This window comes from Danio rerio, chromosome 7 (assembly GCF_049306965.1).
Source record: "Danio rerio strain Tuebingen ecotype United States chromosome 7, GRCz12tu, whole genome shotgun sequence".
NCBI lineage: Eukaryota > Metazoa > Chordata > Actinopteri > Cypriniformes > Danionidae > Danio > Danio rerio.
In genome coordinates this window covers 41,356,402-41,374,278 of record NC_133182.1, presented here as the reverse complement: position 1 = coordinate 41,374,278, position 17,877 = coordinate 41,356,402, and the positions used below count along the sequence as shown (strand labels likewise).

The following is a 17,877-nucleotide window of genomic DNA, read 5'->3' as shown; positions in this document are numbered from 1 at the left end:
TGTGGCTGAACTGTAGTTCAATAACCTGGGCCACGTTATGTCCCAAAACTGGTTGATTCTTCAAAATGGAAAAGTGTTTGACCTTGTTAATACCCAAAACAATGAAATATTTCAGTTTTGGTGCTGGTTTGGTTTGTGTTGACAGTAGCAGTTTCACACCTTCTTTTGCTTCATTTTTAAACTGTACATATTCCATCAAGCATTTTTGTTTTTAAAAGATGTCTAATAGATGTCTAAACATAGTCATCTTGGATAAAACAAGGCTAAATTTGGGCTGTCAGTGAAAACCTAATAGACATCCAAGAATAGACCAAAACTAGACTAGTCATCAAATAAACAGAAATGAATGACTACACATACAAAGTCTGTCTAATCTGCCTATTTGACCACTAGTCTAGGGCTATTCTTAGATGTTTATTAGATTTTCACTGACAGCCCAAGTATATCCTTGTTTTAGCCAAGCTGCCTACATTAAAATGTCTATTAGACATATATTAAACACAAAATTGTTTGCTGGGATCTGTTAAAGGATGGTAACAGCCAAAATGTTATTTGCCTAACCTAGTATAGTATGAACTTGGCCTAGTTTCAGGTTTCAAAGTTTGGCAAAAGTTTCAGCCTCATCTATATAGCACAAGCAGTGTTTCTCAACAGCAGTGTTTCTCAACAGCAGTGTTTCTCCAGCCACTTTTCTGAAAGACCCCCAGCCCTGCACATATTCCATGTTTCTTTAACCAAACACACCTGATTCTCATCATCAGCTCATTAGCAGAGACTACAAGACCTGTAATGTGTGTGACAGACAAAGGAGACATCCAAAACATGCAGTGTTGGTGGCCCTCCAGGAACGTGGTTGAGAAACACTGCTCCACAGTATGTGTATCTTAGGCTACCAATGCTATTTTTCAATATTTAACACATTAAATCACTTTATTACAAATTATTGTTGTTTAATAGTCTTTTAAATATTGTGGTCACATAATTGAAACCACTTAATTCTGAGAAAGTTTTCTGTAAAATTATTCGTGCACATTTTTGTATATAAGTGAAATGTCAGTGTTTTCCTCTTTGATATCACAACTCAAACTTTCAAAAATTAAACAAGGAAAAATATATTCTCTGTATCATTGTTTTTATCTATTTAATTCACTCACTGGTTGAAAGAGTACTGACAAATTAAGTACCATTACTTGCCCAAAAATATAAAGCAAGTAGAGTAAAAGTATCTGTTGTAAATATTACTTAAAGTATGAGTATAAAAAGTAGACCTTTTAAAAGTACTCAAGAGTAGTGAGTAGAGAGTAGTACGCTGTAAAAAGCTGATGCGTTTACAAGTAATTTGTGCATGTGTGTGTAAATATAACATTATGTAAGTGCATTTAGTTGTGGCCTATGAGGTGCCATATAGGATTTAAATCAAACTTTGCTTATCAACACATACATAAAACACGTGTATATACACCTATAAATTACTCGCATATACACCTATACTACTGGATGTTCAAAACAACATGGATGAAACTTGTGTATATACATATAAACTTGATGCATGAATACACCCAAATACACACGCACATACATATAAACTCGATCCTCACATAAACACCCACATTAACACACGCACATACATTTAAACTTGCTGCATGCAAACACACCTATACACACTCACATATACTTATAAACTCGATTCTCGCATAAATACCCACATTTACATGCACATACATATAAACTCGCAGCATGCAAACACACCTATACATACTCGCATATATATATTAAACTCGGTCTATGCATATACACACTCAACAACACGCGCACATACACAAACTCACGGCATGCAAACACACCTATAACATCTCGCGCAAACATACAAAAAAAAAAATAAATAAAATTCACAAACATTTATCACGAATCTGGTTATTGCAAAGCTTATGAAATAGAAATAATGTGATTAATAGAGGGATTAAATATGTTAAATTATGACCATATGTTATATAAAATATTAGTCTATATAAATAGACTATTCAAAATAAGAAATATTTTTATTTAAAACCTTTTAATTTAATTAGGTTATTACATACACAAATATAAATGGACAGATAGAACCCTTAAAGGACGTTCAAAAAGCAACCAGAATTATAAATATAAATGTATACTCAAACTAAACTCCTCTTTTCTATTGCAAATGTTAATGTAGCCTATAGTCTTCTTGTTTTGTTTTTTACATTTTTATAATTATTATGCTTTGTATATGTTTTTACAATGTGGGTGTGAAAATTGTAAGATTTTGGTATCATTTTGATTTGTTAATTATTCAGCATATCAAAAAAAAAAAAAAAAAAAAACGCTGATTAAAAGTCTCTGCTCATCATGTTGGTCAAGTTAACCCCCATGGAAAAGCTATATATATTATCTGGACACTCCTTTTGTGTTTAATAACTACTACTTATATTTTTACAGCAGCTGGCATCCAGCATTTTGGTGCATTAGCCTGTTTATTGGTGACAGGAAAACCCACTTAAGTGCATTCCTGCCCCCTACTTGACATAAGTGTGTATCATAACCCTTGACGAATAGTGACACCAATAATAAAACATAAACTAATATTAGACAAACATATTTTATTCAAAATGATTACTTAAGCAACTTTATATTTATTAAACCACAATAACATTTCCGATAATTTAATTGCATAATAAACCTTTAATTTTGCAGGAGCATTCCTTTGCATTACCTTTTTATTTATTTATTTTTTAGAATTAGCATAATCTATTTTCATAATTCAACAGATGTAATTCCTCTATTAATCACATTATTTCTGGCACTTAAGGTTTGCAATAACCTGAATTATGACAAATAATAATCTTGTTCATTACACTCAAAGGACTTTTCGTTGAAATTAAACGACTTCCTTTTAAAGTGAAATAACTTCCTTTTACTGTGAAAATTCATGCATACACACATATGAAATCACTTGCATATATGTATATACACAATTAACTGTATATATGTTTGTGAATTTTATTTTGTATGTTTGCACAAGTGTCATTTGGGTGTTTATGCACACATCAAGTTTATATTCTTATGTGAGAGTTTATGGGTGTATATGCATAGATCAAGTTTATATGTATATGCGAGTGTGTATAGGTGTGTTTGCATGCAGCAAGTTTATATGTATGTGCGTGTGTTAATGTGGGTGTTTATGTGAGGATCGAGTTTATATGTATGTGCGTGTGTATGTGGGTGTATTCATGCGTCAAGTTTATATGTATATACACAAGTTTCATCTGTGTTGTTTTGAACATCCAGTAGTATAGGTGTATATGCGAGTAATTTATAGGTGTATATACACGTGTTTTATGTATGTGTTGATAAGCAAAGTTTGATTTAAATCCTATACGGCACCTCATAGTGGCCATTTCAGTCATCATACAGTGAACATTTGTCATCTTCATCATCACATGCAGTTTTTTGATCATACCGTGTAAGGATTTTAGACATCTTCTTGAACTTTTACTGTTTCCAAACAGTTTGTTGCATTTATAAATCACCTATGTCTTGAGGTAGTTCACTATGTTGTGATTTTCTTCCTATGTGTGATTTGATTGGACAGGATCACAGGACTAGATCAGAGGTTCTCAAAGTGGGGATTGGGACCCCTGAGGGGTCGCGGGACAATGAAGGGAGTCGCCTGGTAATTTTCAAAAATCAATTAATTTTTATTAAACCTTAATACTTACTGTATTTTATCAATAACCCACTGAAGAGAAAGAATAGTCGTTTATAGTTACTATAAACTATATAGTTACTATAGTAGCTTATAGTTACTAGTTCTATTGGATTGCGACTTCTCGGTTATTTACATTATACTAAAGACACAGCAATACTGTCAGATGCAGCAGATTTTGTAACACCAGGTTAAACTTTCTAGCCCATTTACAGCACTGACATACATTAAAAAAAAAACAAAGAATAGACTTGGGTCTATTGGTGTGTGTGTGTGCGTCATTGCATACAAGGTTTCTGTATTTATAACCACCACCTCAGAGAATATTGGGGGTCACGAGTCACTGGCATTGTCATTTTGGGGGTCGCGGGCTGAAAAGTGTGGGAACCCCTGGACTAGATAGACAGGAAAAAGTAGAGACTGCAGGTTGAAGGATAGTGGTGGAGCAAAAATACCAATATTGCACTAAAAATGTACACAAGGGAAAATAAAAGTACAAAATTTCTGAGAAAAACTACTCAAATGCAGTAGTTTGAGCTTTTGTAACTTTTTTACTTTACACCACTGCTCACCATAGCAAACAATAAAATTATATAGTGATAAATTAAGTATTGGCATTAAGAACCTTAAACATCTACGAAACCTTTCCATCAATCTAAAGGTAGAAGAAAAAGTTAATCAAAAACTTTTATTTCACACAGAAATGTATTGTTAAGAATTGCTCTGTTATTGATATTATGTTCAGCAAGCTCTTTATGATTGAGATCAAGCCAGAAAAATGTCACTTTTACAATCTAGTGCGTCAAAAAGCCTCATTCTAAATATGTGGTCTCATTAATTGGTATTTAGGGTAGTCTGTGAAAAGTATGCTGGCATCAATCTTTCTGAAAATATCTGGTCTGAATTAAATACTACAGAGAACACATAGTTGTTCTATCAATGCTTGACTTCAGTTAGTCCAGTTTAAAGTTGTACACACATTGATGTGAGGGGGCTGATGGAGCTTTATCTCACTCTTTTTGGATTTCCTGAAACAGGTATTGGCAAGATTCATTTTCTTGTTACTGTGAGGCATATGATCAGCCCTGAAGTGGAATTGGCAATTTTTGACTATTCTAATACAATTTTGGCATTGACTTATTATGTGCAACTGGCATTAATGCTGGATACGGTGGTGGCCAAGAGAATTATACTGAAAGAGTGGAAATCCTCTGCTGCCCCATGTTCTCACAGATGGCTAAATGAGATGGCCTCTGGGTACTACATCTATGATTTAAATAAACAAAGTCTCTTAAAAAGTTTCTTAAAGTCTGGGGTTCCTATCAATGATATTACAACTAAATACAGATTCCGGCAAACTAACAGTGCTGGTATTACTTGATCTCAGTGCTGCATTTGACACTGTCGATCACAGCATACTTCTGGATAGGCTGGAAAAGGATTGGACTGTGTGGGACGGTCTTCAAAAAGTTCAGATTTTACTTCAGATCTGACCATAGGTTGAGGTGGACATGACATATTTAGTCCCACAAGGTTCAATTCTGGCACTTCTCCTTTTTAACATTTAAATGCTCCAACTGAGCCAAATAATGAGAAAAAAACAAATCTCCTACCACAGCTATGCTGATGACACTCAGGTCTACTTAGCCTTTCTGCCCAATGACTTCAGCCCCATTGACACCCTGCCAATGCACTGATGAAATTAACAGTTGGATGTGCCAAAACTTTCTTCAGTTAAACAAAGCGAAAACTGAAGTTATTGTTTTTGAGGACAGAGATGAGGTTCTCAGAGTGAATGTGCAGCTTGGCTCTTGGGGTCGAACAACAAAAAATAAGGTCAGTTATCTTTATTTTTTGATTTTGGAGTCAGATCTGAGTTTCAGTTGTCATGTCAAAGCAGTATTTAAATCAGCATACTATCATCTCGAAAAAACATTGCAAGAATGTAATGCTTTGTTTCCAGTAAAGATGTAGAGAAACTTGTTCATGCTTTTATCAGTAGCAGGGTGGATTACTGTAACGGCCTGCTCACTGGCCTTCCCAAAAAGACAGTCAGACAGTTGCAGCTCATAGAACGCTGCTGCAGGGATTCTGACCAGAACCAAAAAATCAGAGCACATCACACCTGTCCTCCGGTCTTTACACTGGCTCCCGGTTACTTTCAGAATAGATTTTAAAGTATTATTACTGTTCTACAAATCACTAAATGGCCTAGGACCTCAATACAATACAGATATGATCACTGAATACAAACCTAACAGATCACTCAGATCTTTAGGATCATATAAACAAGAAATTCTAACGGTTCAGTCAAAGCAGGGTGAATCGACCTTCAGCTACTATGCCCCTCGCTGCTGGAATCAGCTTTCAGAAATGATCTGATGTGCTCCAACATTAGGCAAGTTCAAATCAAGACTTAAAACACATCTGTTTAGCCATGCCTTTACTGAATAAGCTTTGTGCTACGTCAGACAGACCACTCTATTATGTCTTTTTCTTTCATTCCTTCATAATCTGTTTTAACACTTGTTCAATCTGTTTTTAATTAATTTTATTATTTGTTTTTATTTTCTTGTCTCTTTTATTGAATTTATTATGTAAAGCACTTTGAGTCACCACTGTGTATGTAATGTCATATGTATAATTGTAGCCTGGCCTTTCTCGTTTCTCGTTTTGTATATAGTTATACTGTATATATATATATATATATATATATATATATATATATATATATATATATATATATATATATATATATATATATATATATATATATATATATATATATATATATATATATAAAGAAAATCTCTTGATCACACAGCAAACTTTTTCTTCTCGTGTTTTCTTGAGGATTGGAACAGACAGAGTCTACCCTCAGTAAAACAATATAATTGTGAACAATGATTCACTTCAGCCAGTAGCTAAAAGGATTTTCTTCCAAAGCTGTGAGTTTTGGTACTTTCACCCAGATAATGTGAAGTAAGTTAACAATGGATTTATGTTAATCTCCCAGCTCAACAATATAAATGTGCTTATTTTACTCTTGGGCAATATAAACGATTGCAGGATAATATGATTGATGAAGCAGATATTTGTATGTGTAATTTGTCATGGATTTATTTAAGTATAAGCCAGTCCTGGGACAAAGACTTCCCCAGTCTCAGAAGGTTTCTCACTTCCGTATATGCATAAGATTGTACAGAGTTTTTTCAACTGCTGCTGCCTTTGGCACTATTCTTTGTAAAGCTGCTTTGGAACAATGTGTATTGAGAAAAGCTTTAGAAAAAGAAACCAAACTGAATGGAAAAATTTAATTAGATCCGGCATTTAACAGGGATCAAAGAATGGATCCTCAGTACCTGCCATTGTAGCACAGTATATGAGACACGTATCTGGGTTAAGGCCAGAGATACTGCTTGTGCTTGATTAACAGTCAACACAACTGTTATGTACATATCCGCTATGTATATGTTGTTTTTGTACCTGCGTATCTATGATCATGTTAGCACAGTTATGCAATCACGTCCTCACATGAACGATAAGACATGTTGAGCATGCTGCCTTTAAGCCTATAGATGTAGAGGATACTACCGTCAACTGCGTCAGTTGTTTCAATATTTCACCACTCACAATAATAATCAATAGGTTTTTACTACAACAATGACAGCCTCTGGATCCAAACATGGCCAAGGTTTATATTTAAAAAGAAGTAAAAAAATAATCAGAATGGGCTTTGTCATTGACCTTGAGAAGGTGTTTGTGTTTTTGATTTTACTCATAATTGTTTTTTTTTAAAGGTATAAACTTTAAAACTGTGACGGGTAACATATTTTTCATGTGCTACATCACAGGTGTCAATTCGAATTCCTGGAGGGCCTTAGCTCTTTACAGTTTAGTTCCAACCCTGCCTCAACCCACTTACCTGTAGGTCTCAAACAAGCCTAAAGAACTTAATTAGTTTGATTAGGTGTGTTTAAATAGGGTTGAAACTAAACTGTGCAGAGCTCTGGCCCTCCAGGAACTAGAATTGACACCTGTGTGCTACATACATTCTTAGGCTAAGTGCTGGTCACACAAACTATCAGCCTAATTTTAAACCCCACAATGACTGAGACTATGACCAATTCAAGACTCGTTGCAACAAACCTTTTTATTCATTCATTCATTCAATTTCTTTTCGACTTAATCCCTTTATTAATCTGAGGTCGCTAGAGTGGAATGAACCACCAACTTATCCAGCATGTTTTATGCAGCAGATGCACTTCCAGCCACAACCCATCACTGGGAAACTTCCATACACACTCATTCATTCACACACACTCAGACACTACGGTCAATTTTAGCTTACCCAATTCACCTGTACTAAATGACTTTGGACTTGTGGGATAAAACGGAGCATCCAGAGAAAACTCACGCGAACACAGGGAAACATGCAAACTCCACACAGAAATGCCAAGTGACCCAGCTGAGGCTGGAACCAGCGACCTTCTTGTTATGAGGTGAACATACTACCCCCTGCTCCACTGCAAACTTGTTAATAAAAATACTCAATTGTACTGAGGATTTTTTTACTGCTGGATGCCAAACCGTAAATAATAAACATGTCTAATAATTAAGACTTTAGTCGCACAATATAAGAGGCATGATGTTGATCTTCCTAAATTTTAGTTTTTAAAGGGCACCTATTTTACACCCTTCACAAGATGTAAGACAAGCCTTTGGTGTCTCCAAAATGTGTCTGTAAAGTTTCAGCTCAAAATACCCATCTGATTATTTATTAAAGGTTCAGGAAACCCTCGAGCACTTTTTTTTTGTTGTTGAGGTTTTTAAAGATTTGTTGATCATCAAAAAAAAAACAAATGTAGCAGGGCATTATATTACTGTTTATTTCTTTGCATTTTAACTTTGGAAACCTTAAAATCATGGATCTCCTCAAGGTTTGTGTCTCATTTTGTGTTGCCAACTGACAACAGTTCCCCTCCTTCTCCCCTGCTCTGCTGGCCACACCCACTCCTGCCTCTGCTCAAGGAGCTCCACACCCATTATGATGCTTTTTTTTAAATTTCTGAGGTAGACTTAAACCGTAAGTGGGGGGGTTCATGGCCCTTTAAAGCCTCCAGAATTTGCCCATTTTTGGTGTCTAAATACAGTGTAGCTGTTTTTGTAGCCTGTGGCTTTAAATGCAAATGAGCTTCTTCTCTCTGCCCACCTTCCCATGTGTGTGTCTGCTTCTGATCATGCGGTATGTCAGATAAACAGCACAGCGACAGAGACAGACTTGAATAAAGCTGAAATACAGTTATTCATCAAAAATACCAAGTTTATTTCATGTATTTGTGGTGGAGTTTTTTCAAGCCTTCCTGAAATTATGAATCTCACACAAATGCTGTTTGCAGTACACACACACACACACACACACACACACATTATGTTTACTGACACGATACAGTCGTGGTGAATATAGTGGTTAAGAATTGGATAGCATTTTACTGTCTTAATTCCAAACATGCTGTTTTAAAAAAGTTTTAAACTTATAAAAATCACTGAAAGTTGTAACAGATATTTTACTCCCAATTTATTTGCAAAACTCTCAGACTGCTTTTGAACATTCCAACATGTGCGTACTTATAGTCTGCAGGAACCTTAGGTCTTAAACAGACTTCAGTATTATGACATAATTCCAGCTGAAACAGAGTATTAGAGAAAAGGGTTTCACTTCAGCGCTTTACTTTATTAGCCGATTATTAAGAATATTGTGATTTCCAAAGAAGCGTCTTTCCAGAGCAGAAGCTAATGGAGTGGAGATAGACACGTTTACATGGAAATCAGTAATCAAATTATTTCTGAATATGGCAATATTATGATTAAGGTGTTTATGAGTAGCTTTTTGAATGTTCCTTTCATGATCCTGTTTTACATGTTATAGCACAAAATTCGATTATAACGTCATCACGCTATCCACATTTCCACATTTCCTCCGGAGTAATGTAATTTGATGTAATTTCGGGTGTTTCATTTTTAATTTGTTGACTTCAACTACAGTTTGACTCTTTCACTTTCATTCAGGAACATTTCATTCATGCCCCCTGTGACAAACAAGATATTGGATGAGATTAACAGCTGGAAGAGTGTTGTTTTAATATAATTTGATATCGCAGTTTGCCATCTTAATTAACATAAACAAAGAACACTGATCGCTTACCAAAACTAGACAGGACAATCAACATCAACTAGAACCGCGTTTTTTTTAAAAGAAGGAAAGCGGCAAATCTGGATTTCACCATTTCCAGATGTGAAAAGCTCATCTGGTAAAAAAAACACTGACGATCCATATCTCCAAACAATTCTTCTTCTACTACTTGTTTTAATTATGGTTGGTCATCTGGGCACTGTAACAGGTAAAAACCGTCTTTGAACTATATCATGCATATTAATGAAGTTGCACCTCATTCACAGTAGAGCGCGCTGATTGGTTCGAACCAAGTCTTTGTAATGAATTTATGCTGAAAACTCAGACATCATGTTGTACCGGTTCAGACATCCAGTCTCCATGCTGGAATTTACACTATGATCTCATGGCCGTAACGCAGCTTCAAAATTTCTTTTTAAATCTGAAGAATGAATTGGCTCAAATATTGCAAAACCCACCAATTTTCACTTTTTTGTGAAATATATGTGTCCTAATAGTGTTTTAGCAACGTGAGTCATATTTATGATTGTCAACATCTCAAAAAAATGTGTTTTGGTGTTTCGTGACTCGTTAACATCCACAGCACGTTTCCATTGCACATAAGTTTCTCTGTTGAAAAAAGGTTCATTAATGTGTTTAGGATGTCTTTCACACCAATAAAATAATGCTTCTTTTCTGAACTTTCATCAACACAAAAGCTTTTTAGATATCAAAAATGGTTATTTTCTAGCACTGCAACGAAAAGCCCATTTTGGAACCTTTATTGTAAAAACAGCAGCTAAAGAGTTGTTGACAGTCATTCTTGACAAGGGGCAAACATCAGACTCATTTATCTGGTGAGGAGTGGTTCCACTGAGGTAAGAGACTGAACTCTGTTCTGCTCTGAATCAATAAACTATAAGTACACAAGTTTATTTACAGTGGGGGAACAGCCCACTGAGCATCATGACCTGATTTCTTGTTTTCAGTCTCACGGACACGTACTGCACGCTGTCACGTATAGCCAACAAATCCGCATTATCTCATACACTTTCAGGGCCTGTTCACTCATAGTGAACTAAAAAAAAGTTCATATCAGCAAAAAGCTTTCTTGTCTGTACCCTGAAAAGATTACAAATACATTTACCCAACAAGTAGTTTGTTTTGTGCAAACAGGAGAACAGCAATATTGAACACTGAGAAAATCTCGAATCAGTGCTGTATTGCTTAGTTACTGAAAAGGATTTAGCAAAGCAAGGTCATTAAACTTAACCAATCTAGAAGTTTAAGACTTTTCTGCATGACTCTGGCATAGCGTCAACACACACACACACACACACACACACACACACACACACACACACACACACACACACACACACACACACACGCACACGCACACACGCACACGCACACACGCACACGCACACACACACACACACACACACACACAAGGCGAACAGCTGATGGCGAACATCAACAGCGCGTGTCTGTCAGAGAGGGGTGGCGCGCGTTCGCGTCATATGGCCCGCCGCACTCTGATTGGCTAGAGAGACTCACCAGACATGACCGCGCTTGTTTTCTGCAGAGGAAGCGCGCGTGTGGCAGTGTTCAACTGAGGGATGAAAAGAGGCAGCAGTATTTCTCTTACAGATGATGTGATCAAACAACACATCTAAACTATTTGTAGGTAGCCTTTCGTTTTTGTAAAAGAGTTTTGAAAGCACAGACGTGTTCTGCTTTAGACGAAGACATCGCTAAAAGATCAAGGTGGGTAGCCTATTCATTCCCTTTACTTCCACTTCATACTCATTGGGAACAGATTGTTTTTTGGGCTACAGCACTGCTTTTTGTAGCGTAATACTTGACTTTCAACATTATTTTATTTGATCAAGTTAGTGATAATTATTAATGAGTATTACTGTTTTCCAACAGTGCCAAATGCCAAGACTAGAGGAACATTGTTGGAGCTGCTCCTGTTCGACCAGTGTGAAGACGAAGGACCTGTCAAGCGCCGGCTGGATTGTCTGTAAAACGGGTGAAATGATGTCCATCATAACCTCAGTGCTGAGCCACGCGTACGGCTCTCTGCACAGCCTCCAGTCCGCCAATTTAATTCGACGGGGGCTTGTGTTGTTTATCGTGGGAGTTGTGCTCGCTTTGGTGTTAAACTTGCTACAGATCCAGAGAAACGTTACATTGTTTCCAGAGGAAGTGCTGGACACGCTATTTTCGTCCGCCTGGTGGATTCCCCTCTGCTGTGGCACCGCTGCTGGTGAGTCTGTCTGAAACACTTGGGCTCGAATGCTTTGTTCGTGACGATAACAAACAAAGACGGTGTGCTTGCTGAGGGCTTTTTGTTATCGTGTCTTTTATGTAAGATGAGTGATTCGGGGACAGTTTTGTTGACATTGGGCTTTGTAGCTATCAGTAAGCGCTGCCCTGGTAACAGCCGGGCATTTGGGGTCATTCTTGGGGTGCTGCATTCTCATTGGCTGCGCTCAGAACGGGTGAGCTGCGAGAGAGGCACGCCATTGGCTGGTACGCCGAACATGCCACTTACCCGAAAAGAGAAACACGGAAGTCGTGTGCAGCAGAAATTAATAAATAATTCGGTCACGCTCGACTCCTCCCCCTGCATTCCTCATAGTGGTGATGTGGACGCGTATCAGTTTACATCCTTTTCAGTAGAAAATGCCTTTTAAAGAGTTTTGTTGTACTTGAACTCTTCTTATGAGATTTATTTAAACACAAAAGTCATCACCCATTATTTATATACTAAAAGGCGTCAAACAATACCAAGCAGATGTAAAAAATGTTTTTTTCTTCTTCTTTTTTCCCCCTTTCAATGAATGTTGTTTAAAGTACTTTCTGTTTTCTCTTCTCAGCTGTGGTTGGTCTGTTGTACCCCTGCTTGGACCACCATCTTGGAGAACCACACAAGTTCAAGCGGGAGTGGGCAAGCGTGATGCGCTGCATTGCTGTCTTTGTGGGCATCAATCACGCCAGTGCTGTATCCTTAACAGTGACACTTTTACAGTTGCAACCATTGTGGACAATGAAAACTTCCAAACCTTTTTGAGATTTTTGTTTTAAGTCTGTAATAAGCCATGTTACTATTCAATAGCATTAGACAAATCCTTTTTTTTCTTAATCTCTTAACTGTCACATATTTATTTGTTTTTGTCTGAACCTGAATTTATCTTGACAAATTATACATCAAAGGCTAAACTAAAAAAGTGGGGTGACCCGTTAAAGTACTAAACATATTTACACAGCAATAATCTATGCAACGAGAATTATGCTTATCTAATATTTTTAAAAAGTCTTATGTATTGAGGATAGTTGTAATAACGCTGAAAAATGACTAGAAATGCTCAGTACTCTGACCCGGCCAGAAGTTGAAAACTCTGCACACGATATCATTTAACCTTTTTTAAGTTTTGTTTTGACGACTCTGAGTCTGTGTTTTTGGGTAAATGAACAGCAAAAATGCATAAAAGTTTTTATTTTTTGTTGTCATGTAAATATACCTTAAAACTTTACATTAACTCTGAACTCAAACAGTAACATGCACTTCATTGCCAAGAAACCCCATGTAAATGAGAACTGGGTTTTTTAAGAACTAAAAAAAAAAGTTTTTAATAAATTTGACTACAAAGTTTTTGTGGAACCTGTTTACTGCTCTCCAAATGTGTGGACCAGCAAAAACTTGGGAACCTGCACAAACTCAATTCTTGAGTTAACATCACAATGTTTTCAAAATGTATGTTAACATAAGAATATTTTGCTTAACTCAAAGTACCTTACAGAAACTGGACTTTGCTAACAATGTGCAGCTATCGCTAACTCTGGCTGCCCTGTCTCTGGGTCTGTGGTGGACATTTGACCGCTCCAGGAGTGGCTTTGGTTTAGGGCTGACCACTGCCCTGCTGGCCACTCTCATTGCTCAGCTGCTGGTCTACAACGGCATCTACCAGTAAGTTATGACTCAAACATGTTGACAAACAGCAACAGAAAACTGTTTTCATATCAACTAGCAAGTAACTAACACTCTCACATATTCATAATTTTAGTCGTAGAACATGTTTTTTTTGTAAGAAACATTAGCAAATATTATATCAAGTGCAAACACTCAGTTTTGTTTTTCCTTTAAGCAGCTCGTCATTTCAGTCCTTTTCTTCATTTGTTACCAGGTATACTTCTCCAGACTTCTTGTATGTCCGTTCATGGCTGCCTTGTATATTCTTCTCTGGCGGAGTGACTGTTGGAAATATTGGCAGACAACTAGCTATGGTAAGAAACTGCCCCTCATACCAGCCCCCTTTTCCAGTCTTTCATATTCCACAGAATAACTGATGTACTTGATTACTCATGTATTGTGGTTAGTTTCCTCTTGTGTTATGCACAAAGCCAATGGCCACTTTTGTTTAGCTTAAAATAAATAAATGGCAGAAATGAAACTTAGCTTTAGCTAAAGCAAAAGTGAAACTCAATATCTTGGCTCATCAGCTATTCAGCTGTTCCTCTTCTACTTGTATCCAGCCTGCGTGTTTTAGGAAGTAAATCAAACTTGGAGCCAGAATATTTAACTCAACAATTTCAATGTGTACAATTTAGCATGCAGCCGTAAGCTCTGTTCAGACAGGATTATTTTCTAAATGACATTAAAAGACAGTCATTAAAACAGGACTTGTGGCTTTCATAAACTGATTCCAATTAGGTTGGGAATCAAGTTTAACATTAGCAAAAGGAAGTGTAAAGATGGCTTGGGTTATTGTATTTGATGAAGGTAAAACTATCTAGATGTGAACAAACTAGGTAGCTGAAAAGTGGCAGGCAGTTTGTATTGTAATATTCATTTATACTTATAAAAATAAGCTAACTAAGTTTTAAATCTGCCTTAAATAAATGAAAACTAGGATTTAGGATTTTTGTGCATTCTCTTAAATATGTATAAACTATTTTCAGTATCCAATGTATTTCTTTAAAGCAACCAGTTTACCATTTTAGTGTTCTTTTGACACCCTCTAGCGCCTGAGCAGAAACGTCATGCTTGGACATCTTAATTAGCTTGTTTGTGCCATCCCCTCCAAGCCTTCTCAGTCAGCTGTGGCTCTTTGTCTTGCTGACATACCCTAGTTCTTTCTCAATAAGGGCGTGAAAGAAGATTACGCTCCTTGTTTTTCATGCTAATGGTCAGAGAGATGGTAAACAAAGTGCTTTACTGGCTCCAAGTGGTGCATTCTACACGTTGTTACTGGATGCTTTTTGTTTTCGAGCTGGCATCGGCTGATTTTGCTTGACCAATTGGGATTAGTGCTCTGCTAGTATTTTTCCCAGCTTTCTTTATGGAGGGGCCAGTTAAGAGATAGAGTTGATTAAAAAAACTAGAGGTAAATAAATCTAGTAAACCCGGACGTTTGCGTTTGTTAATCTTTTCATGTAAATAATGGCTGTATTTTAGAATACAACTATGATCATCAATTATGGTCACTCTACATAGTTTGGTTTAACATCTGACTAATTAAATAGTTCGATATCTAGTTTACACCATTAACACCTTTACCTTTTTATCATCGTCATTTCGTTGTGTACTGTAGGTGCACTGGAATCATTTAGAGAACATTGCCTGTATATGAAACGTTGTCATTTTTATTTCAACATTAGCTTTCCTAAAGACGGATTCAGCTGCCCTTGGGTGAGGCATGGCAGACAGTGCTGACCTACGAGGGGCTATCAAATTTTACAAGGCTGCCCATCCACATATAATCCTAACATATACAAAGCCCATTTCTTATATATAGTGCATACTAATTATGGCCACAGTGTTGAGAGGCCAAGTGGGTTTAACGGGATCAGGCTCAGCTTCATGAAAACCAATTTTGAGTTGCTCAAAGCACATTTTTAAAAGCACACCTGGGAACATGCTGGAACATATTTAGGTAGTTTGAAAGTCAGCCAAGTGCTCTGACTAATACATAATAATATAGTCAGGATAGTTTCTGCATATTAATGCTGCTTTTTGGTTGTATTGTACGCTGGTGTAGTTTATGCCCATTCCTATATTTTATGGAAATTAGGGACTTAATGCAAATTGAGCTGTTTTTCAGTTGTATCTATTTGGTTGTGAATATACTGTATTTTCACCTAACAGACTGTCTGTCTTCTTCCACAGGGCTCGACTGAGAAGATTCATAATGACTAAACAGGTGTCAGAGGGCATGAAGTGAGCTTCGAAGAGTGCCAAAAAAGGACATCTGATATTCTATACTGGGCGTCCCTGGTGTCTATCCAAGCGTATCTTCTGCTTTTAATTTTGCTCCTCTTTATAACTATAAAAGAAAAGAAAGAGCGGGTTGGTCTGAGCTGGCCCAATGTGCCATGAACAACACCTCTGAATAGCCAAAAGATTCCCCCTGGCATTCATTACTACCATCAGCGTCATTATCGTCGTTGTTGTTGTTGTTGTTACAGCTCCTAGCAGTAGTGTTACGGTTGCTGAAGTGCCACTATAGGACTGTGAAAAAAAAATCATAGCTGGTTTCACTGACGATGAAACTACTTGTGAAACCACATCTACAATTGAGCGTGTGCTGGTCCTATGGATAAGACCAGGGGGAAAAAAGACAGTGTGAAAATTCACACTTTTTTAGTTTTACTTTGTGCTGGAGAACTGAAAGAAGAAATCAAAGGGAATAAATACAAGAATACCTAAAATATCCAAAGAGGTCTGTGTACTGTCTATATAGGATTAGTTGTAGTTTGATTTTTGAGCTACCCTTAAAGACTGACCACTTTGAGTATTACTATGAATACCAGAGAGCTTTGATTGCCAATCACATTTGTGCCGACTGGTTAGTGTAGTATACTGACTGAATTGATCGTGTTTTTACCATACTTTGTTGCTAATGTAAACCAAAAGTAAGACTAGAAACATTAGCTATCGAGACGTTAAGTGGCACCTTGAAGAAAGAGTCAAACAGAAGAAAAAAAACAAGGATGCTCTTTGTATTAATGTAAATTCACAATGTAGAATCATATAAAATGGTGTAATGAAGTCCTTTTAAAGTTTCTAAACCAAAAGGTTGGAAACTTTTGATAACTAAACATCAGGAAGACATTTTACTGCGGCCTCGAAGGTTTGCAATCTGTGATTGCCTTTGTATTATAGAATTAAGTGCTTTTGTCACTTTCACCCGTACAGTCAATTTTTTTATTTTATTTTTTTGTATTCTATTCATTGTGTATTGCTTTTCACCTGTAGCAGCTTCTCTGTCTAAATAAAGAGGTATCACTGGGCTAGTGTGCAGGTTTGGGGGTCTTAGCAAATTAAGTGCAATCACTTTCTTTGAGCCTGGTATTCTTTCATATTTATTACCTTTTACAATGTTAAGGAACCCCAGATGACTCATATGCAGTATAGTGGCAAACCAGCAATAATCACTTTGTTTATACGTACATACATGAAGGTGTAGTAGGATGGCAAACTCGTTTTTAAAAGAAGTCACACATGAAAGATAATCTTGCAAATGATACCAATGACCATTTCCACTGTTATGGGGAAAAAAAAAACATTGATGTTCATTGTCTTTACTAGCAGTAGTGAATTATTTTAAGCAAAATACTGTGCGCTGTATTTTGGGAATGTTTGATGAAGACCATGAGGGATATGTTTTAAAACCACGATAAAACGTTCCTCTCTGAACCACTCTGTTTCAGGGAAGGAGAGATGTTAAAGTGAATGAAAGCTTTATTTCGAAGGGAGTGAGAAATGTGTTTCTAGGAGTGAATGTGCATGTGTGTTTTTACCACTTTGGTTCATTTATACTGTTTTAGTTCAATTATGGATGAAATTCAATAAAATTGTGTATTGTACATCAGGCTTTTGAGTTATTTGTTCAGTCTTCAGATATCAGGGTAAATACAAAAAAAAAAAAAAAACATTATTACAAGGACACTGTATAAAGTTACTTTATTG

The 17,877-nt window shown here is 36.5% G+C and overlaps 1 protein-coding gene and 1 long non-coding RNA gene across 2 annotated transcripts in view; one reads left to right on the top strand and one right to left on the bottom strand.

The window, feature by feature from the left end:
* The first annotated feature begins 11,507 nt into the window (after positions 1–11,507).
* insig1 (insulin induced gene 1) lies at positions 11,508–16,881 on the top strand. The gene is given in 6 exon segments (NM_199869.1): positions 11,508–11,666; positions 11,832–12,171; positions 12,785–12,909; positions 13,709–13,875; positions 14,093–14,192; positions 16,075–16,881. Coding segments are annotated over 5 exon segments (756 nt in total). The 5' UTR covers positions 11,508–11,666; positions 11,832–11,837; the 3' UTR covers positions 16,105–16,881.
* Positions 13,525–17,877, bottom strand: part of si:dkey-151p11.2 — a gene marked incomplete at its 5' end in the record, with an annotated part of 49,419 nt that continues 45,066 nt past the window's right edge. The window contains 1 exon segment of the long non-coding RNA NR_125798.1: positions 13,525–14,160. This is a non-coding gene — a long non-coding RNA (si:dkey-151p11.2).